This window comes from Anabrus simplex, chromosome 1, assembly GCF_040414725.1.
Source record: "Anabrus simplex isolate iqAnaSimp1 chromosome 1, ASM4041472v1, whole genome shotgun sequence".
In the NCBI taxonomy this organism is placed as follows: domain Eukaryota; kingdom Metazoa; phylum Arthropoda; class Insecta; order Orthoptera; family Tettigoniidae; genus Anabrus; species Anabrus simplex.
The window spans coordinates 1,492,811,419-1,492,835,617 of record NC_090265.1 but is presented as its reverse complement, the minus strand read 5'-3'; the positions used below and the strand labels follow the sequence as shown (position 1 = coordinate 1,492,835,617).

Below are 24,199 nucleotides of genomic sequence, written 5' to 3'. Positions count from 1 at the left end.
TAGGTCTTGCAGTTCTTGAAATAAGAAACTCGGGCTCATCCTCTTCCTCTTTTTCCAGCAATTCTTCCTTCAATGATGTTAAAAAGGAACTCCTCATGCCGCAGAATGTGACCAATCAATTTTATATTCGGTTTGTCAATTTCAGTTTTCAGATTCCGTTATTATCCTATCTCCCTAAGGACTTCGGGATAGTTCTTCAATTCAGCCCAACTTATCCTCTGCATTCTTCTTCAGATCCACATTTCAACTGCCTCTACTCTTCCCCCCCCCCTGCATTCCTAATGTCCAGCTTTCACAACCATACAGAAGCACGCTCCATACAAAAATTTTGCAAAGGCCTTCCAAGTTTGAATATCTATATGTTTGTAGGCCAGCAGATGCTTTTTATCTTGGAAGACTCTCTTTGCCATTGCTATTCTATTACAGCTTTCAAATTTAAAACTTTGTCTTTTACAGAAAAACATGCTGTGAAGCAACCAACAAAAGAATTTAACATGCATGAACTGATATTGGTGCAACCAAAATGAGAAACTGAAAGTGGTAAATAAAAGTGCATGGTTTGCTCATGGTACCAAAAAGGTCAATATTGGAGATCAACACCGAAGTGCTACAGTATATAACTAAGTTGCAAAATGATGGATTTCCGTAACACATTAATTTATTGAAAAAAGAATATTGACAATACCATAAGTTGTGTTACATTTCCGTTTGGTATTGGTATTGACACTTTTTCCTTAGTTATCGTATCGCGTTGTAAGACTGTTGATACATTTCTTTATTATTGAAAAGGTTTCGGCTAGGACTAAACAATCCACCGGTGGTCCATAATCCGTTATAGGAGAAATCCTCACTTGGACTATGTGTAAGTAGGGTAGCATCGTGCTTCATGAATTTACCAAGCTCAGAATATTTTAAGCAAACCTCGGACCTATGGGAGTAATGGAGTCCCGCTCCCATTTCACAGGCAAGAGACTCCTTGGAAAAAACTTGGCGAACGAAATGGAATTCAATGGGGAGCTATCAATATTAATGGGGCTTATGGAAGAAAGAAAGTAAAACTGGCTGAGTCAGCAAAGAGGATGCATCTGGATGTGCTAGGAGTAAGTGATATTTAGGTAAGGGGAGATAACGAGGAAGAGATAGGAGATTATAAAGTGTACTTGACGGGTGTTAGAAAGGGAAGGGCAGAGTATGAGGTAGGGCTGTTTATCCCATTGCACGCAACAAATATAACTTCTGTAAGGCACGTAAATGAGCGAATGATGTGGGTAGATTTGGCAGTTGGAGGAATTAGGACGAGAATTGTCTCAGTATATTCACCATGTGAGGGTGCAGATGAGGATGAAGTTGACAAGTTTTATGAAGCATTGAGTGACATCATGATCAGGGTCAACAGCAAGGATAGAATAGTGCTAACGGGCGATATCAATGCGAGAGCTGGAAATGGAACTGAAGGATACGAAAGGGTGATTGGTAAATATGGGGAAGATGTGGAAGCTAATAGGAATGGGAAGCGTTTGCTGGACTTCTGCGCTAGTATGGGTTTAGCAGTTACAAATACATTTTTCAAGCATAAAGCTATTCACCGCTACACGTGGGAGGATAGGGGTACCAGATCCATAATAGACTATTTCTTAACCAACTTCGAATTCAGGAAATCTGTTAGGAATGTACAAGTTTTCCGGGGATTTTTCAATGATACAGACCACTATCTGATCTGTAGTGAACTAAGTATCTCTAGGCCTAGGATAAAGAAAGTTAAATCTGTCTGCAAACGAATAAGGGTAGAAAATCTCCAGGACGAGGAAATTAGACAGAAGTACATGGATATGATTAGTGAGAAGTTTTAAACAGTAGACAGTAAGCAGGTTCAAGATGTAGAAAGAGAATGGGTGGCATACAGGGATGCTGTAGTAGAAACAGCAAGGGAATGCCTAGGAACAACTGTGTGTAAAGATGGAAAAAGGCGAACATCTTGGTGGAATGATGAAGTGAAAGCAGCTTGTAAACGTAAAAAGAAGGCTTATCACAAATGGCTCCAAACAAGGGCCGAGGCAGACAGGGAACTGTACGTAGGTGAAAGAAACAAAGCTAAACAAACAGTTGTTGAATCCAAAACGAAGTCTTGGGAAGATTTTGGTAATAACTTGGAAAAGCTAGGTCAAGCAGCAGGCAAACCTTTCTGGACAGTAATAAAGAATCATAGGAAGGGAGGGAAAAAGGAAATGATCACTGTTTTGAGTAATTCAGGTGAACTCATAATAGATCCCAGGGAATCACTGGAGAGGTGGAGGGAATATTTTGAACATCTTCTCAATGTAAAAAGAAATCTTCCTGGTGGTGTTGCGAACAGCCAAGCTCATGGGGAGTAGGAAAATGATGTTGATGAAATTACGCTTGAGGAAGTGGAAAGGATGGTAAATAAACTCCATTATCACGAAGCAGCAGGAATAGATGAAATTAGACCTGAAATGGTGAAGTATAGTGGGAAGGCAGGGATGAAATGGCTTCAAAGAGTAGTAAGATTAGCATGGAGTGTTGGTATGGTACCCTTAGATTGGATAAAAGCAGTAATTGCACCCATCTATAAGCAAGAGAACAGGAAGGATTGCAACAACTATTGAGGTATCTCATTGTTAGTGTAGCAGGCAAAGTATTCACTGGCATCTTGGAAGGGAGGGTGCAATCTGTCGTTGAGAGGAAGTTGGATGAAAACCAGTGTGGTTTCAGACCACACAGAGGCTGTCAGGATCAGATTTTCAGTATGCGCCAGGTAACTGAAAAATGCTACGAGATGAATAGGCAGTTGTGTTTATGTTTTGTAGATCTAGAGAAGGCATATGACAGGGTACTGAGGGAGAAGATGTTTGCCATGTTTGGAATTAAAAGTAGATTATTAAAATCAATCAAAGGCATTTATGTTGACAATTGGGCTTCAGTGAGAATTGATGGTAGAATGAGTTCTTGGTTCAGGGTACTTACAGGGGTTAGACAAGGCTGTAATCTTTCACCTTTGCTGTTCGTAGTTTTCATGGATCATCTGCTGAAAGATATAAAATTGCAGGGAGGGATTCAGTTAGGTGGAAATGTAGTAAGCAGTCTGGCCTATGCTGACGACTTGGTCTTAATGGCAGATTGTGCCGAAAGCCTGCAGTCTAATATCTTGGAACTTGAAAATAGGTGGAATGAGTATGGCATGAAAATTAGCCTCTCGAAGACTAAATTGATGTCAGTAGGTAAGAAATTCAACAGAATTGAATGTCAGATTGGTGATACAAAGCTAGAACAGGTAGATAATTTCAAGTATTTAGGTTGTGTGTTCTCCCAGGATGGTAATATAGTAAGTGAGATTGAATCAAGGTGTAGTAAAGCTAATGCAGTGAGCTCGCAGTTGCGATCAGCAGTATTTTGTAAGAAGGAAGTCAGCTCCCAGACAAAAACTATCTTTACCTCAGAAAAGTTTAACAATTCAGGAAAAAATTGCAATGAAGAGCATTATGTCTTCAATTGTTCCACAATTTGATAAGCCAAAGCATAGTTTGTTATCTAAGTATCTAAACTGAAGTTTTTATCTTTACCATCTTCTTCCTCACTGTCACTACACTCATCAGCTTTCAGTTGTGTTGCTTGCATATTCTTCACCATTTCAGTAATATCCAATGATTTTTCCTCAACCTGTACACTCCTGTCAAACAAGGTGTATTCACCGGCATCAACATTTTCATACCCTACCAGATTCAAAAGATCCTGGATTGAATCTTCATTTTATTTTTATTTTGCTACTTGTTTAACATTGTCCTAACACATTGAAGGATTCTGGCAACAGAAGGATGGGAAAGGGCTAGAACTGGGAAGGTTGTGGGCATGGCCTTAATTAAGGTACAGCCTTGTGTGAAAATGAGAAACCATGGGAAACCATCTTCAGGGCTGCCAACGGTGGATTTTGAACCCATTGTCTTCCAAATGCAAGCTCACAGATGTGCAACCCTAACTGCACGGCCAACTCGCTCGGAGGGACTGAATCTTGTAGCTGTTCTTTTTCCTCTTGATTTTCCAAATTCCCTTTAATCATGTTAGCACAAACTCCTGCCTTGAAGAAACAATTCTGAGTCATGTCCTCTGTTACAGCTTTCCAACCTAAGTCAATTCATCCCAATGCATCCAGTACAGCGACATATTTGGTTGGATCAGAGGAAGAAGATGCAGCGTCAAGGTTTGCTATGAGCAGTTTCAGTATTAGCTGCCTTACTGGCCTTTGAAAACTTGAATGATGCCTTAATCAAGAGGTTGACAGACAGAAGTAGTGTTCAGGGAAATAACTGGACATTTTTCAAGATTAATTCAGGATGAGGGTCCCATTGTCTAGAAAAATAAAATTTTCCTGTTTGGGTTCTTCATTATCTTATTGAAAAGAATAAGTCAGTCATAATTTCTTGCATCATTCAAACTTTTCCATTAGCTCCCTATTCCAGTTGTAACTTCCTTACATCCAGTCTTTTAAAATGTTCTTAGTCATCCCTTGTGAATGGAATATGATTTCCAACACAAATAAGAGCCCTCGCCATAGAAGTCAGAGAAGGGAAAGTGGCATGACAACGGGAAAACATCTTGAAATCCTAAATTTCACAGGGTAAATTTCAGCTTTGGGGAGCAAGCTGTTAGCCTCAGGGAAGTTCAGTTTTGTTTGCTGGTTAGCAGTTAGATTGCTGAACAACCCAGTGAACCTGTTTGGCTTGTATTTTGCATTCCAGCCAGAAATCTATTCTCTATTGAATAGTACAGTGAAGGGTAGTGAATATTATTTTGTCCTGTGATAGCCTACGAACGGATTAAGAACATAATCATGAGAAGTTGAGAGGCATAGCGATAGCCTAGTTATGGATACAGAAAAGGTCGTGAAACTCCTTACTAATGAAGACAAAATTAAAATCTTTCGGGAAGCGGTCAAGCATCGGACACTTAAAAACATGGAGTTGACGTGAATGTTAAATCTTGCTCCTTCGATTCGAGTCTGTCTGAACCAATGTCCGGGTATTGCCTAAGTGGTGGTGTGTTCAAGATGGCAACCTAAATGCTTAATTACCCACTGATCTGAAATGTAAGGCTTCAACTAGCAGTTGAACATTACATTTGTTTTAGAAAGAGTGTGACCTATGATAATATGTAGATACTTTTATGGGCTCTAGTGTAAATGTTTTCAAACTTGTTGTCTCATGCATTTCACACCTTTTAATACATTGTTATTCCATAAACCGCAGAGGAAGAGGTTTTCATACATTACCCATTTATACATGACGTAAAATGCACCCATGTCAAACAAAGTGTGTTTCCATATCCCTGTTGGATTTTAAAAATTTACTTATTCAATAGTATGTTTTCTCTTTCAGCGCGTTCTCTTTCTTTGTCCCCTGCAGAAATGTCTTTGGAAGGGATAAATTTTGCCAAGTAAGCACCCACTCCTATAAACAGACACCTCACAGACATGGACAAAAATTTTTATGCCTGATCAGTGTCTGTATTAAAGACGTTTCACAGTAATAATACAGTAGTAGTAGCAACAACAGCAATAATAATAATAATAATAATAATAATCATCATCATCATACCGGGCGGTACACCCTTATGCCGCAATTTTAAATCTTGCGCCAATAAATCCTCTACAGGAGAAACCCTGAACTTTAAAAACTGGATCCATTTATTAGTTTTCTCAGAAAATGTCACTACCGTGAATTTTGTGATCACAAAGTTGTCAGTACTATGTGAATTTCATCCTGTTTTGTTTTCCATTGATCAAGAAGTGTGGACATTCTCTTATAGATGTCTCTACTAAAAAACTATGACCATGCACCCTGGTGCGAAGTGGAAGAACTTTATTTGAAGAAATTTTGTATTCATAAGTTTGTTCTTTCATTTGTGGGTTGGCAATATTAATATGTTCTTTCCCCTAGTTTTGAAGGTAACCAATCAATAATTTCTGCAATTAATTTTCAGCCAATCCTGTGTTTCTTCTTCGATTTTGTGTGTAACTGTGAACATTAACCAATAAAATCCCGTGGGTGTCTCTTCATTATTCATGAAAGGTCTCGAAACTTCCCCGAGGGTATATAAACTGATTTTCTTGCCTCTCGGCCACTCGAACAACATCTAGCCTCGTGTATGGAAGTGTAGCAGGAGGCGGGAAGCGCCTCTTTCATCCGGCAGCAGCTCTTCAATAAGGTAATGGCCGCTTAACATCTTTACTTCTTGCTAGCTTAGCAGTTTAACCCGCGGGGAAGGTCCGAAACCTTTACCATGTAACCTATCTCATGTAGGATTCTGTAAAAACTTCATATATCTGTAACTGTAAATTGGGGATAGAGAGTGCTTTACCCTCTCGAACTCCCCTTCATTTTGGATTTGAGGTGACTATGTTTTCGTAACCGTTTTTCTACTCTTCCTTAATGTGTTAAATTTATTCTGTATACGAGTCACCTCCATAGCTTGGGAATAGCCCCTGTTTCATCGGCCTAGTGCATTTTAGGTTTTAAAATGTATACTTAGGAGTGCAAGTTCTCGCCTCCATTCATTTTGTATTTTGGGTCATTAACTTAACCTATTCTTTTTCTACTAAGGCCCAGTAGATTGGGTACAAGATACCCCTGTTTCTTTGTAAGTGTGCCTTGAGGGCTGTTAATGGTAAAGTCCGTTGTGGCCTTTGGTAGGCTCAGAATATCGAGAGCGGGTCAGCTCTTTTATTTGTGGTAAATGTGCCTCTAGGAGGCTTGACATTGCTAGGTGGGAGCAAGTGCTCCATGTAATTAGGGGATTTCTGCCCTTTGGTAATAGGTGTTTGTGAGCTGAGAGCTCAGAAATTGTAAAAATTAGGGCTTGTGGCCCAGATTGTTAAATTGTCTCTAAATCTTGGCTTTCCTGGTCTTGTACCTGATTTGACTTGTTGTTATTTGTTAGTCTGAAGTTTCATGTGGAAATTGTTAAGTTTCGCTATTTTCGAAAATATAACCTTTAATGCAATTTTAATCCATATCTCAGCTTTGTAGTTAGACCCATTCCAGCCCACACCTTCTTTCACCTCTGCATTCCCCGGGTATCCCCATAAAAATAACAGTAATAATAATAATAATAATAATAATAATAATAATAATAATAATAATAATAATAATAATAATACCCCTTTTAAAGGTCCTAGGAATTAACCTGGGCAAATGGGAGTGAAATGCATCGCTGCTTGTCATCTGCAACTATAACCTATTGGGTTCAGCAAGAGAACCCAACTTAGCCTCTTTCACTCCAACTCCAGCATGTAACCTACAAGAGGTGTCCCTGTTAAACCGAGCAACCCAGTGGAAGGTTGAGTAACCAATCCCAGCGGGAAACTGGGTCGGTAAGCCGATCAGTGCTGGTGGCTTCAAGGCTTACAACCTTGATAGTTAAAAACCCATTACCTTTTAGTTAACCACCATTACGACTCTCGTAATACTCGAAACATGGAGACAACAAATATTCAGAAATGTACCCCAGGTGGTAAACAATTCACCCTCATACAGTCTGGGGCAAGCAGGTCATCGGATTCTGGGGAACCTGCACCTTCATGCTTCCCACTTCTATTTAATTCTGCTAAATGACAACCAAAGAGAAACATCGAGTACTTCGCTACAATAAACATTAATTCCCTACTGAAGGTAGGCAAGCTCAAACAAACGCTTGACGTGCTGGAAAAGTACAAGGTTATGATAGCAGCGCTACAAGAGACTCGGTTTACCGATGAGGATACAATAGAGTCCGGAGTGTACAGAATCTACAAGGGGAAACCTGGTAAAAGAGTTATCAAGACACTTCCACAGTTTGGTACTGGGTTTGCGGTACACCACAAGATGGTTGACCATATTTTAGATTTCACTTCACCTAACAGAAGGACCTCCTCGTTATCTTTCAGGTCTCATAATAGACCATACACAATCGTAAATTTCCACTTACCTACAAATGACACAAACCGTTCAAACCTGGAAAATGTAGAACAATGCTAGGCCACCTTAGACGAAACTCTAGATAAGATCCCTTCTCACCATTCCATCATACTCATGGGAGACTTCAATGCACATGTCGGTAAGGAGTGGAAGTACCGGAAGATAGTAGGCCATTATCCAGCCCATAAGAGAACAAACAGAAATGGAGAATGTCTCATTGAACTCTGTGACAAGTACAACTTAGTCCTGAAATCAACAGCCTTCAAACGTCTACCTAGAAAGGCCAAAACCTGGAAGAGTCCAAATCCTATGCTTGGTGAATTCCATGTTGCTATAGCACGGCAACATCATACAGAACATCAAGGTATTATGAGGAGCCAACATACCGTAGACTCTGATCACTACCTTTCACTTGTCAAGATTAATATGCAACTCTTTAGGAAAACACCAAATCTCCAAAGTACCGAGCTCGATAGCTGCAGTCGCTTAAGTGCGGCCAGTATTCAGTATTCGGGAGATAGTAGGTTCGAACCCCACTGTCGGCAGCCCTGAAAATGGTTTTCCGTGGTTTCCCATTTTCATACCAGGCAAATGCTGGGGCTGTACCTTAATTAAGGCCACGGCCGCTTCCTTCCCACTCCTAACCCTTCCCTGTCCTATCGTCGCCGTAAGACCTATCTGTGTCGGTGTGACGTAAAGCAACTAGCAAAAAAAAATCTCCAAAGTAGTCAACACTCTGTGACTGCGCGATGAGGATTGTGATTTTCAGGATACCCTCAGGAAGAATACAGAGAAAGAAGGATGGCCTGCCTTACAAAAGGCCTTGCTGGATGCCGCTCAAGAAACTATCCCTGCCTCGTCAACCAAAGGCAAACACCCATGGTGGAGTACAAAGTGTGATGAGTTTATAGAAGAAAGGTGAAAAGCCTGGACTAGGTGGAACCAACATGAAATTGAAGCCAACTATGAAGCCTTCCTCATGCAAAGAAAAGCTACAGCTAACACCATCCACAGTGCCAAGAGAAATTACCTCAGGAGCCTAATGCAACAGGCTGAAAATAATTTTCAGAGAAACAACTGAAGAGACCTGTACAAAGGACTTACAAAGCAAACAATCCAGTACACAGCTCCTACCCTCATCCTCCACGGGCCAGATGGAAAACTTCAACTGAACAATAAAGACTGCACCAAAACTCTTGCAGATTATTTCCAGAAGCTACTAAACACGGAGGAACCAGAAGAAAAGCTTATTTTCCCTGAACCTTCACAGAGGAACCCTGATTCTCAACCACCTACGAGAGAAGAAATAATGGACATCATCGGTGGTCTCAAGAACAACAAGGCCGAGATGTGGAAACATGCAGATGACCAATCTTTGCAGAGCATCCATCAAATCATAAAGGATATATGGACAACAGAGTCCCTACCCGAAGGATGGACGTCTGTTGTGATTCGTCCCCTCCACAAGAAGGGAAGTAAGACAGACCTCAACAATTATAGAGGTATTTCCTTGTTACAAATTACCTACAAGATCCTCTCTGTAGCCCTGCTCAATAGTCACCACACAGCTAGACTCACAGTTAGGTGAATACCAAGCTGGTTTCTGTAAGACTAGATCTTGTCCAGAACAGATACACAATCTTAAGACAGTTCCCAATTACAAAAGCCAAGGTGAACATCCGTGGGTGGTGGTCCTAGTAGATTCTCTGTGGACAGAGACACCCTTTTCTCCATACTATGGGAACTTGGTCTGGATGGGAAGACCCTACGATTAGTTCAAGCCACTCTGAGGAACACGACGTCCAAGGTCAGATTCAGAGGTGAACTATCCGAAAGCTTTCCAGTCAGAACAAGAGTTAGACAAGGTGATGGCTTCTCCTGCATTCTCTTCAACTGTGTCCTGGAAAAGATCATTAGGGAATGGAGAACGATGCTACCACCAAGAGCTGGACTGAAGCTTGGGTACAAAAGAGACAACCTCACTGTCCTGTGCCTAGCCTTTGCCGATGACCTCATTCTACTGGCAAACAATATAGAGGAGGCTTCCTACAACTTACAGGTTCTTTATAGTGCAACAGTTAAGACTGGTCTGAAGATCAGCATCCAGAAGACTGAATTTATGACCAATATCAAGTAGGCCCCTTCTACAATTCTTCTCACAGATGCTACCATACGAAAAGTACCTGCAGTTAAGTACTTGGGAGAATGGATCTCTGCAAATCAGAGCGAGAACCTAGCCATACATGCCGGATGTACCAAGTTTGAAAGAGCTTATCACTCGTATTGTAGTATCTATTCATCTAAGTGCCTCTCCAAGAACCTCAAACTCAGACACTACAACTCGATCGTCAAACCATCTGTTCTGTATGCTTCCAAGTGCCTTGTCATGGCCAGGAAGGGCCCACTCAGAAAACTGGAGTTAAAAGAGAGGAAGATCCTGAGGAGGATATTAGGACCAATCAGAGAGGAAGGAGGCATTTACAGAATCCGCCATAATGATGAACTGTATGAACACCAGGAGGACATCGTCACGTGTATAAGGAAAAGGCGCCTGACCTTTTATGGACACTTGGCCCGCCTGAATTCCGAAAGACTCAAGAACAGGATATTCACAGTAACAAGAAGAGGCAACGCTTCTAAGAATAAATGGATCACGTCAGTTAAGTTGGATATGGAACAACTAGGTATCCCACTGGGACAAACTCATGACCGAATACTGTTCCGTCAAGCCATCCGACACGGCGTTTTCTCAACGTCCCTTACAAGTAAGAAGATTACAGGAACTAAGTGGACAGAAGAGAGAAAGCTGGCTCATAGTCAGCAAATGAAGGAGTATAGGAAGAAGAAGAAAGCAACAACTTTACCAAAGAGTAGATACGAGCCCCGTAGTCCTCAGTAGGCCTAAACAACAAAAAAAGAAGAAGAATACCCCTTTTAAAAACGGCGCCCTTAAAGTTTAAGAGATGTGTCTGTCTGTTAGGTCATCAGCCCAGAGGCTGGTTGGATCCTCAAATAGCACCACCAAAGGTTATGTGGTTATAAGGAAACCGCAAAAACCAATGGCAACACTACAATGAGGCGTACTAGGCAAGACGAGGAGTGAGGTAGTTTGCCATTGCTTTACTCACTGGGTCAGAAAGTGCTATTTCAGCACGACTGACCCTATGAGCAACACCTTTCATAACACTCAGATGCACTAGTCGTGTTCTGAATGTCATTACTCAGGACCACCCATACCCCAGCACCTTCCATATTGTCACAGCCATGGATGAGACAGGGACTTTGGTGAAAGCTACACTTTACTCTGGCCTGTGCCAAGGGATGGATACAAAAGTACTGTATCCATCAAGAAATGGCAGCAGGCAAGTTTAAGAGATAATGAAAATAATTTCTTTCTCTAAGTAAATTATGTTCTTTCCCTTCATTTCAGTCAAAGAAACTGAACTGAAAAGTATTGCAACATTACTGGATAACTGATTTCTTTATTTCTTTTTTTTTTTTTTCTGAAACTTTGTGAGCAATGCCAACTGAAGAAAATGGCACTAAAACAGTGATTAGTACATTCAATCACTTCACATTACATGAACTTAAACTGAACTTGATTGATTTACAGTTAGAACCATGTGGAAATTACCGATTCATTATGAACTATTAAGACCACTTGATTTCAAGTTCACTATTCCTTCTTCTCTCAAAATCAAAACAGCCTTAGCGGTAGCTTATCAGTTATATGACATACATTTGATGCTCCATTCATACAGCAGAGGAACAAAAGCCAGGAATTTGCAAATAATATAAAATCTAACAGAAAAGTGGCCATGAATGAAGCTCAAACATGAAAACCAAGGCATTTGCAAAGTCAAGGATAAGCAGAAAGAGCCAACCAAGAGGTTTGAGACATGCTGATATCCTGGCTGTCCAACAACACAAAAAGCTGGAATGAATGACTCCAACTTATCTAGAATAAGAAAACCTGAGCACTGTGTGCTAGCATGAAGGAACGAAAAATGACTGAGAAACGGAAGAAGCTGATCAACAATCCAAAAAAGAGAAAGATGGAAATCAAACCAACCAGACTGCAGAAGAAACAGACAAGAAGATGACAAAAGTGTTTATTATGTCATTTGTGAAAAGGAGTAATCGGATGCTCGCAAGTGTTAAGTGACCAGTTTGTTCATACTGTTCATGGTCAATACAATGAACTCTGTGAAGGTTTAAGACACAATGTCACTTGTTAACTCTATTTTATTTTATTTTTTACAACTTGCTTTACGTCGTACCGACACAGATAGGTCTTATGACGACAATGGGATAGGAAAGGGCTAGGAGTGGGAAGGCATTGGCTGTGGCCTTAATTAAGGCCAATTTGCCCGATAAACTCTAGGTTTAAGACACAGTCACTTGTTAACTCACTGTAAGAAAGAATCAAATCAACATTGACCAACAACAAGTAAATTAAGTCAGAAACAAGAAGCTCAAAAAATGATTTCACCTTCCAAAACTTCTTGCCGTTAATATTGGGACAAACGTTGTGGTACGGGTACCTGATATTGATCCAGGGTATGTAACTCCCAAAATATTCTGGTGGTCATCGTGGGTGTAAATACTTCAGGGTCCATCAATTGAGCACCAAGTTAGGCATACCTGAGCAGCTCAATGCTATTTATGAATTTGTAATAACAATAAATTCCATGAAATGTAACTTAAAACTTTCCAGTCTGTCAAACACACAACACACATTTTTTTATTTACAGGTATGTTATAGTGTTATAATTTTTATTTTGAAATTGTGTGTTTGACAGACTGAAAAGCTTTAAGTTATAAGGGGCAGTCAAATGAAAACACCCGCTACAACGCGGCTATGGAATGATTTTATTCAAAAGTGATTACCAAAAGCATTAATACATTTATCCCACTAGGAGACGAGATGATCAATTCCAGTTTTGTAGACAGAGGTAGGTCACAGACGAATCCTCAACCAAACTCACCCGTGCACCTCCTCATCCAAATGAAACCGACATCCACAAATATCTTCCTTCAGGTCACTAAAAATGTGAAAATCTCAAGTTGAAAGATCTGAGCTGTACAGATGATGAAGTGTTTCCCAATCAAATCGCTGAAGCATAGCCTTTGCCAGATTGGATGCATGGGGGCAAACATTACCATGCAACAGGATGACTCTGTCTGACAGCACTCCAGGGCGTTTTGACTTTATGGCGCATCGCAGTTTCTGCGAAGTGTCTTCATAGCGCTGCAAATTGATTGTGTTTCTACGGTCAAGGAAGTCGACAAGCAGAGGGCCCCTGCAGTCAAAGAAGAAAGTCATTAAGGCTTTACTGGAACTTGTGTGAACAGCTTCGGGTTTCTTTCGCAGGGAGAAATACCATGTTTCCATTGTTGGCTTTGCCATTTCCTCTCGGGCTCGAAATAGTGGCACCACGTTTCATCCCCAGGGGCGATACTCTTCCTCACAGTACCGCTGCAGATGACTCAGATATGACGTCATTCTGACAATCTTTTGTCCCACCGTCAGTTGATGCGGAACCCATACTCAGTAGACATGTGACAATGAGTTTTGTGTTCACCAGCCCCCATCAGCCACCAGAAAATGAACCACACTTCTCTGCTCTTCTTTGCTTGCTTCCATTTCTACAGCTGGACAAACACACTAGACCAGTCTGCACACCGACAAAGACATAATCCAACAACTGTGTGCACCTGTGAGTTGTCACTATGCAGTTTTCCTATAACAGCGATAGCAGTATCGATATGTAACAACGGTGTAGCCATCTTTCACGCAGATAGTGTGTTATGGCAGGTGTTCCGTTTGCATTTGATTGCCCCTTATACGTTTAACATGGCTTCCTGATGCACATAATGTGCACTTGGATTAAGTATCTCTTTGGTCACCCTCAATGATTCATCTGGAAGTAAGCATGAGTTTTTAAGCTGCAAACTGTAAGAGGTACTGAATTCATAAGAATATCAACTGTCAGTTTAAGTATCATTCTAATAATGTCTGCACAAAAGTGCTGTTCTTTTAATTAAGCCTGTGTTGCATGCATTTATGGTCCATAAATCAGGTTAAAAGGAGTTTTATTTACAGTTACCTTTCCCAAAAATTAGCTGAAAGTGGTTTCATATCATGCCAAGTCCATAAAAAGTGAAGGCCACGTTGTTTTGTCATACTGAGCAATGATAATATGCACTGTGGTCGCTTTTTTTAACAACCACAACACAAAACTTGCATTATGGAATTTTTCAACTACCACAACATGTTGTGGCTATTTAAAAGCAGTCAGGACCCAAAATTTTATATTGTGGCTTTTACTGAAGAGTCACTACGCATTCTTGTCATTTTCTTTCTGCTCATTGAAGGTTTTCGATCTTTAAGTACAGCAGAGACAAGAGAAAGAAAACTTTTAACACATACACTACGAGTAATTAGCTCTATCAAACAATTTACTTCTTACAGGCATATATCAACCTCAGAGTTAAGCAACACATTACAGTCTGCTCCATTCTGTCAATGCATTAAGGGTGCTGGAATATTTGTCAGACCTGCTTATTGTCTCTGACAAGGTGCACATTCATACATTCATTTGTAACATGATCCATGCAGCCAACTAAACTGCTGAGGTTCAAGTCTTCTTCTTCTTCTTCTTGCGTTACGGCCTCTGTAGGACCACGGACAGCTCCTTCATGGATTGCATTTTCTTCTTCTCCTCCCAGAACCTCTTCATCCTTTCTCTTCTTCTCTCCCGCTCTTCTTCCGAGATATTCAGTATCCTCTTCTCTTGTCTACTCCACTGGTGACTCTCAATCCTTTTCCTGTATCCATCCCTATCGTTGATCTCTGGCATATTAGTCGGTATGTACTTCCTTTTCCAATTTTCCTTTTCTTCCACCTTGATCCCCAATTCTGACCAATCTTTCCGGAGTTCAACTACCCACTTGGTTCCTGTCTTTCCTCGTGTCCTCGCTGTTGTTTCCCATACTCTTTTCGTCATTCTATCCATATTCATCCTGATTACATGTCCCGCAAACCGTGCTCTTTTCAGTCTGATTTCTTCTGAGATTGTCCTCATGTTCCGGTATAGTTCTTCCCTGGGTCTCCTCATCCATCTCTCACCTCCTCTCTTAGGGCCTAGTATTTTCCTCAATATTTTTCTCTCTTCTTTCTCTAGTTGTTCCGCACCATTTCTTCCTAGTGCTATAGTCTCAGCAGCATATAATACAGCATTTCTCACCGTTGCCTTGTAATGTCTGATCTTTGCGTCCGTAGATATATTCTTTTTATTGTATATATCTCTGGTCATACAGAAGGCTGATCGCATCTTTTTTATCCTCTCTGTTATTCCTTCATTGCTCCTATTCCTTCCTGTTATAAATTCTCCTAGGTACTTGAATTTGTCCACCTTCTGCACGGTGCCTTCCGGTGTTGTCCAATCCTCAGTGGTATTCAATGTCTTTGTCTTGTTGTAGGCGATCCTCAGTCCTACCCTTCCGGCTATATTGCTTAAGTTGTTGAGTTGTGTCTTTGCATCTTCTTCTGTCTCACTTACTATAACTATGTCGTCCGCAAAGGCTAGACAATCTACTTGGGCCCTATTGTCCTTTTTGTCCCCAACATGCGTCTTTGGTATTCCCATTGTCTCATTCATTGTTCTCCACTGTCTGATGACTTCATCCAGAGCTATGTTGAACAACATTGGTGATAATCCATCTCCTTGTTTTACACCAGTGTTGATATCAAATTCTTCAGAGAGTACTCCTCTGAATCTCACCCTTGCCTTTGTGTCTGATAGAATTTCCATTATGAGTTCATGTGTAGTGCCATCTAATCCTCTGTTCTTCAGGATTCTTCCAAGAGTTTGTCTGTCGATGGAGTCATATGCCTTAGTGAAATCTACAAAGGTTACCACCGTTTTTTTGTTCTTTAAGGCCCTATGTTCTATCAGTTGTTTCAGTATAAATATCTGTTCTATGCATCCTCTTCCCTTCCTAAATCCTGCTTGGTAGTCTCCAATTGTACTTTCTAACTCTTCTTCCAGTCTATTGAGTAGGACTTTCGACAACACCTTATAGCCAATCTCTAGTAGCGAAATTCCTCTATAGTTGTTTGCATCCCTCTTGTCTCCCTTCTTATGTATTGGTATTATGATCGCATTCTTCCATCCTTCTGGTAACTTCTTTGTTCTCCAAATCTGGCCGATGATGTTGGTCATGTTGTCTACTGCCTTGTCACCTCCCCACTTAATCATCTCAGCTGATATTCCATCTTCTCCGGTTGCTTTGTTATTCTTTAGATCGCTTATGGCCTGCGCGACCTCATCTCTAGTTGGAGGACATGACTCTCTCTCTTCTGTGTTTGTCCCCAGCTCCAGCTCTTCTTCAGGTGGTTCACAGTTTAACAGGTCATGAAAGTATTCTGCAAGTATCCTACAGTTCTCCTTCGCACTAACTGCCAGATCCCCATTCTTATCTCTTATAAAGAGTTCTCTGCCTTTATATCCACTCAGGCTCTTTTTGAATTTCCCAAAAAAGTCTCTACTATTGTTTTTCCTGAAGTTGTTTTCAATTTCATCCAATTCCTGCTTCATCCTCTGTCTTTTGGTCCATCTTATGGTTCTGGCTGTTTCCTTCCTTACTCGTAGGAAAACTTCCCATTTTTCCAGGTTCAAGTGATGGACTAAATACATTTGCTCTTCATTTGTAATATGAACCATGATCTAGCATAACCTTCCAGAGTCAGATTCAACTGAACTGCTGAAACACTGCCCTACTATGTTTTATTGAATTTCTATGTAATAATGTCGAAGTCCAATGATATAAGTTCAAAGTCTTGCGGAACATAATATGGATCAAATAATCTTTGCCAATGTGGAGCTGCACCTGCCCACTGAAGTTTCCATTCCTCACGTACACTGCAAACTATGTTTTGGCCCTTTGATGATAGTAATCAGTGATAAAGAATCTACCACTGCAGATGTTCTTATTGCCGTTGGGGTGTTTTGGAAGATATTTTGAACTCTAAAAGTGCCGTTTTTAAATTACTGAATAACTTTGACAGTGCCTGAGTTGAATCACAAAGGAATTATAAATACTGTGATCTTTTGGTATTGAATATTTGTTTCTTCTTACATTAACTAGAAATTATATGACAACAATAATTAAATTATCTCTGAGATATACACCAAATATTCAGTGATTTATCATACCAGACAAATTCCAGAAAATTATGAAGTGTATTCAATGTAACTGAAGGACGGTACTGAGGTCACTGAACTAGCAAGAAGATGCTTAAAATGTCTGGAAAAGTATGACCATTTATTATTTGAAAATTAATACCAGTGTCCTAGAAGCAAAAGTATAAAGTACATAAGGAGAAGAAAAATTATGACACTGACAAAGGATTGACGCAGGGAAAGCAAGATGGCCTTTGACACACAAACTCAAACTAGTGATTAGGTCGTGCTGCTAGCCAACAGAGAACAGCCTGTAGACATGCAGCATTAAGTTCATATGCATCCGATGAATAAACCATGAACCAGCACTAGGGCACTAGGGGCATGTGACTTATTTTCAAAGTGATAAGCACTCGCAGTAAATTTTTAAGTATTGGAGCAAGCAGAACAACTTGACCTCATCGAAGAAAAAATATGGCACGAAATATAGAACTCTATCAAAATATGGATGATGATAATGAAACCATCAGCAAAAAATACAATTACACATACCTTGGATGACCAAGAAAATGATTGTGCTTCAAGAAGTGGAAGGAACACAAGGTACAAGGGTGGCTGGCACTGAGATGGATAGACTTCATCACAGATACAATGAATATGTCACCTGAAGAACTGAAAGGATTTGAGGAAATCAGAAACTTCTGGAGACAAATTCCACGCAATCACGAGGAGTCGGAGTCGTCGTCGTCATCGACTTGATGGCACCTAGTATGTGTGTGTGTGTGTATATATATACACAATCTTTACATATATATACATACCTCAGGTTTGTATTAATAAAAAAACTGTCTTCATTTAAAATATTGGACATTCCATATTTTATGAGCAGGTGAAATGATTGTGTGTTTGTGGAGAACTGTGAAAATTAAGATCTAAAGCACATACACAGTCATTTATCAACATATATGCTGTGGGGTATTTCTGCTACACTAATTATGTTTATATCTTTAGTTACTGAACATAATTTCTCTACCTAAAACAGTAACCTACACAAAAATAAAAACAAGAATCAGTGTACACCCAACTTATACAATCCTCCTGAGGGCTGCAGGTATATAATCCACAGGGGAAGAGAACCGTGGTGTTAAAGGTTTGGGAACCACCGAGTCACCTATCTTGACTTAGTTCCTATGTCTTTCTCAGGTGCAAAACATGGAAGTGAATGTTCTCAATTCTTGGCCAGTTGTTTCCTTTCTCTCTCCAAGATTTTCCCAATCATTGTGAATTGTTAACCACAGAAAACTGAACTTCTGTGATCAATGCAGTGATTCATTCTTCAATTTACTGTTCATGGTCCAACTTAAAAGTCTATTATGATCATTTTGTGAAACTCCAATAATAATCACATTTTGAAATGTAACTCCCCAATAAATCATCTTAGTGTTCAGAGGCCAATCATTTTTGCACCATTCACAGATAAACTTTCCATAATTCTCAGCTACAATTTACCAAGCAACGTTACTTGGTTTTCTTCACCAGGTTCGTTGGCTCTCATTATCACGTGGCATCACCGCATACTACATGAGGCTAAGTGGATCCTATTCCAAACATCAGAACAAGATAAAAATCCTTACACAAGCTTAGAACCAAAACCCACGATTCCCAGATAAGAGGCATAGATGACCCCTACACCAAAGGGCTGATTTATTAGTTATGTTGCTCTGAGATTTATTTATGGTTGACTGCGTCTGACACTGAACACACGGGGAGAGAAATTAAGAGAATATTTCAGTTTTAAAATCACCCAATCCCAACAAGCCTGCAGTACTTCTCACCATTTAAAATTAATTAATTTCAATCTACTTCTGAATTTTGCATTATATCTCTATACTTTCAATAGCAATATTCATGCTGAAATAAAGAATAAGAATACTATTTCATTTCAACAGAAAGCTTACTTCGTCCCTGAAGTCGAGACACACATAACAGAAGCATGACAACCATCTTAAACACCATGTCATCTTTCAGATATTCAGGCTTCTCATTATTCTCCTCAGCAGATTGCAGCAGAGACAGATCTTCCAAATCCAACTGTTCATTTTTTGAGGTGTCATCAGCAGGGAATGGCTTAGCAAATCCCAAGCATATGTGTAAGTCCAAAAGTGTTTGATGACACAACTGAAAGAAAAATCAACATAAAAATTACTTCACAATCAAATCAAACATCATTTACCTGTATTTAGGGTTGCTCAAGTGGCAGGTTCCCTATCAATTGCTTACCTCATTCTTTCTTACATGATTTCACAGAATGTGGAAATTTATCGAACATTTCCCTTGATCAATTATTACAATCTCTAAATCCTGTTAATGAATATTTGCCAATCTGTCCCCTTGAATTCCAATTTTCTCTTTATTTTATGATCTTTCCTACCTTTAAAAGCTCCACTCATCTTATGGGTCTACTACTGTCATTCCACGCCATCTCTCCACTGAGAGCTTGGAACATACCGCTTGGTCAAGCAGCTCGTCTCCTTATCCCCAAGTCTTCCCAGACCAAAGTTTGCAAATTTTTGTAACGCTACTCTTCTGATGGAAATCACCCACAACAAATCGCGTTGTTTTCCTTTAGGTCTTTTCCCGTTCATGTATCAAGTAATCGTGGCATGAGTCCTACACAATGAACCATACTAATTGGGATCTTACCAGAGACTTATAAGCTCTCTCCTTTATATCCTTACTACAACCCCTAAATTTCCTCACAACTATATGAAGAGATCTATAACCTTTATTTACAATTTCAAATGAAGATCTTTCCTTATATTAACACGGACATACTTACAGTGATTCCCATGATATATCTGGTGGTTCAAGTTACAGTTACAGTTCAAGTGAAAGCCATTTAAGCACAAATCCTTATCTCCTACCAACCCATTAGGATTTAAAAATCTCACTCCCAATTTCCCACATATCCATTCGACAGTCTCATTTATATTCCTGCTCACTCTCTATTCAGTATCCCTCCTGCAGAATATCCCATTAATACTCTAATATATCTGCTCTCTTAAACTACTCCCATGCTGCTGTGACCAGATCCCACATCTCTAATTATGTTAGCACCTACTCCTGTTGTTGGTACCAACATGGAAAATTACCACCTTCTCTTCACCCCATACCCGACAACCTTACAAGACGAGGTGGGGAGGAAGAAGGGGTTGCGGTGATGACAGCTTTGATATATCAGTTACGTGAAAACATCTAGATTTTACTTAGCAATGTACACAGGCTTAGACATTACTACAAAATATATACATATAAAATTAAAATGTACATGACTAACATGTTATGACATACCAGTTTACATATGCAGCAAGTTACAATGAGTAAAATTAAATTCTAACTATCAACTGATCATACCTTTCTTTTGAAAATATTCAACCATACAATTAGTAGCTTATAAAAGATCACGTTATTGGTCACTGTTGCAGTTGAATGACTAATTTTGCCCGTTTCAAAAAGGTCTTGCTATATTCTTGCTTAAAAAACTTGCCTCTCTGAATCAACTTCAAAGTTATAAGTTTATCTAAGGACTTGTTGGAGAGAGATAACCTGAACTGTGTTCTTGTTTTTCTGACTAGAGTGCCTCCTCTCACACTCTGCATTATTATGCAAACTGGTCAGAATGGGAAGCATAATTTTAGACAATTCATCATATTTGTGTATCTCATTTGGCCTACCAGTAATCTTTCACCCTTGTTGTTCGTAGTTTACATGGATCGTCTGCTGAAAGGTATAAAGTGGCAGGGAGGGATTCAGTTACGTGAAAATGTAGTAAACAGTCTGGCCTATGATGACGACTTGGTCTTAATGGCAGATTGTGCCAAAAGCCCGCAGTCTAATATCCTGCAACTTGAAAATAGGTGGAATGAGTATGGTATGAAAATTAGCCTTTCAAAGACTAAATTGATGTCAGTATGTAAGAAATTCAACAGAACTGAATGTCAGATTGGTGTACAAAGCTGGAACAGGTAGATGATTTCAAGTATTTAGGATGTGTGTTCTCCCAGAATGGTAATATAGTAAGTGAGATTGAATCAAGCTGCAGTAAAGCTAAAGCAGTGAGCTTGCAGTTGCGATCAACAGTATTTTGTAAGAAGGAAGTCAGCTCCCAGACAAAACTATTTTTACATCGGTCTATTTTCAGACCAACTTTGCTTTATGGGAGCGAAAGCTGGGTGGACTCAGGATATCTTCTTCATAAGTTAGAAGTAACAGACATGAAAGTAGCGAGAATGATTGCTCGTACAAACATGTGGTAACAATGGCAGGAGGGTACTTGGAATGAGGAGATAAAGGCTAAGTTAGGAATGAACTTGATGGATGGAGCTGTATACATAAACCGGCTTCAATGGTGGGGTCATGTGCAGCAAATGGAGGAGGATAGGTTACCTTGGAGAATAATGGAGTCTGTTTTTGCTATTTGCTTTTACATCGCACCAACACAGATAGGTCTTACGGTGACGATGGGATAGGAAAGGCCTAGGAATGGGAAGGAAGCGGTCGTGGCCTTAATTAAGGTACAGCCCCGGCATTTGCCTGGTGTGAAAATGGGAAACCATGGAAAACCATCTTCAGAGCTGCCGACAGTGGGGATCGAACCCACTATCTCCCGATTACTGGATAATGGCCGCACTTAAGCGACTACAGCTATCGAGCTCGGTAATGGAGTTGTTACGGAGGGTAAGAGAAGTAGAGGGAGACGACGATGGTTAGACTCAGTTTCTAACGATTTAAAAATAAGAAGTATAGAAGTAAATGAGGCCACAACACTAGTTGCAAATAAGAGGATTGTGGCAACATTTAGTAAATTCACAGAGGCTTGCAGACTGAATACTGAAATGCATAACGGTCTATAATGATTATGAATGTATGTATGTATGTATGTATGTATGTATGTATGTATGTATGTATGTATGTATGTATGTTATGTATGTATGTTATGTATTATGTATGTACTAGTGCTCACGGCACATCAATTCTCACTCATACCTGAATAGATGTCACATTCTCAAGTTGGAAGTTACAGAACTGGGAATGTGGAACATCCATATTCTCATTAAAATTGTCTTATGTGTTGGTTAGAATTCTAGGAAATTAAAAAAAAAAAAAAAAAAAAACTTTAGGAAAATGATGCTTCACTGATATGGTTGATGTTCACCACTTCATAACTCAATAAAATATTACTGTTGAAGAGGAATTTGTGGATCATATAGTCAAAGAACTAAAGAAGAATAGTAGAAAGATCACTAGTTAATTGCTGGGGTGAAAGAAGAACAAAAACAGTTAATGTTGAGAAAATAAATCATAAACAGTTAATGGATGTAACAACACTAATTACCAGGCGAGGCATTTGATGGAGACCACAGAGTAATGGTAGCAAAGAAGAAAATAAAAGTATGGAAATTAAAGGATAAAAAAAGTCAGGAGGAATTAAAACAGTACATCCCTATACAGTATAACAAATAGTGTGTATGAAGAAGAATGGACTATATAACCACATTTGTAAGCTGTACAGAGAAGATTTGTGGCAGAACTTCGGCAAGAGTGAAAGAAAAGATAACTTGATGGAATGAAAAGGTGAAGAAGGTTGTTAAACAAAAGAAGAAAGCATGGCAAGAATGGAATTGAGATAGGAAAGAAGGAAGTAAGATTAAGTATCACGAAATTAAAAGTAAGTGTAAAAAAAGTGGAAAAGAAAAAGTGGGAAAGATAATGCTGGTAGAGAATCACACAAGTTTTGGAAAAGGATGTAAATGGTGGAAAAAGGATGTTGTGTGGATTGATAAATAAAAAAGTAAAAAATAAGAGAAAAGAAAAAATATGCACAAAACAAGTGAAGGAAGAGAGTGGAAATGTAATAACAGATCCAAAGGAGATAAAGAATAGGTGGAATGATTAAACTCCTGAATGTGAGAAATGATGGAGAAGAGAGTGTAGTGGTAAATGAGGATGATCCAGAAATGTAGAGTGATATTGCAATGGCAGAAGTGAAAATGGCTGTTAAGCAAATGAAGACAGGAAAAGAATCAGGGATGCATGAAATATATGTGGAAATGATAAAGGCGGCAGGGCCTATTGTTCTACTTTGGTTATGTAGGCTGCTAAGGTGTATATGGATGAAAAAAGCAAGTACCTGATGATTGGTGTAAAGGTGTAATAATACCAATATTTAAGAAACGTGACAATTATTGAGGAATTAAATTCTCACAAGTAGCCAAAATATTGGAGAGAATAATAGAGAGGAGGATAAAAGAAAGGGTGGAAAGGAATTTAGAAGAAAAGTATGGATTTCAACAGAGCAGGTCAACAATAGACACTATATTTACCATGAGATTACTGATGGAAAAACAGAGGGAATATGGAAAAGATCTGGTGATGGTATTCCTTGATCTAGAGAAGGCACACAATAGTGTTAATAGAGAAAATGTGGGAAACCCTGGAATGACCACACACAATTTGCTTTATGGTGCACCGACACAGGTAGGTCTCATGGCGACTATGGGATAGGAAAGGCCTAGTAGTGGGAAGGAAGCGAAAATGGCCTTAATTAGGGTACAGCCCCAGCATTTGCTTGGTGTGAAATTGGGAAACCATGGAAAACCATCCTCAGAGCTGCCGACAATGGGGTTCGAACCTACTATCTCCCAGATGCAAGCACACAGCTGTACGCCCCTAACCACACGGCCAACTCACTTGGTCCCTGAAAAGAAAAGGATATGGAAGGCAATCAAGGGAACTGGTGAAAGCAATGTATAAGAATTGTTCCAGTTGTGTCCAGACTCCAGTGGGGAGAAGAGATTGGTTTAGAAACCAAACTGGGCCTACGACAGGGAAGTGTCAAGTGGATAGTCTGTAATAAGGGAAGTGTATCGTCCCCACTAAATTCTAAAGGAAACAAAGGCAAGATATGGAAGGGATATGAAAATATTGTTGTTTGCAGACAACAAAGTGATCTGGGGAGTCAACAATACAGTAGTGCAAACCCAACTA

General features: G+C 39.7%; 1 protein-coding gene across 1 annotated transcript in view; it reads right to left on the bottom strand.

Annotated features, from left to right (window-relative positions):
- Smg5 (Smg5 nonsense mediated mRNA decay factor) overlaps positions 1 to 24,199 on the bottom strand; it is a 358,955-nt gene that overhangs the window by 256,645 nt on the left and 78,111 nt on the right. The window contains exon 7 of the mRNA XM_067137979.2: positions 19,111 to 19,330. Within this exon, the coding sequence (XP_066994080.2) occupies positions 19,111 to 19,330 (220 nt within the window). The remainder of the gene's footprint in view (positions 1 to 19,110; positions 19,331 to 24,199) is intronic.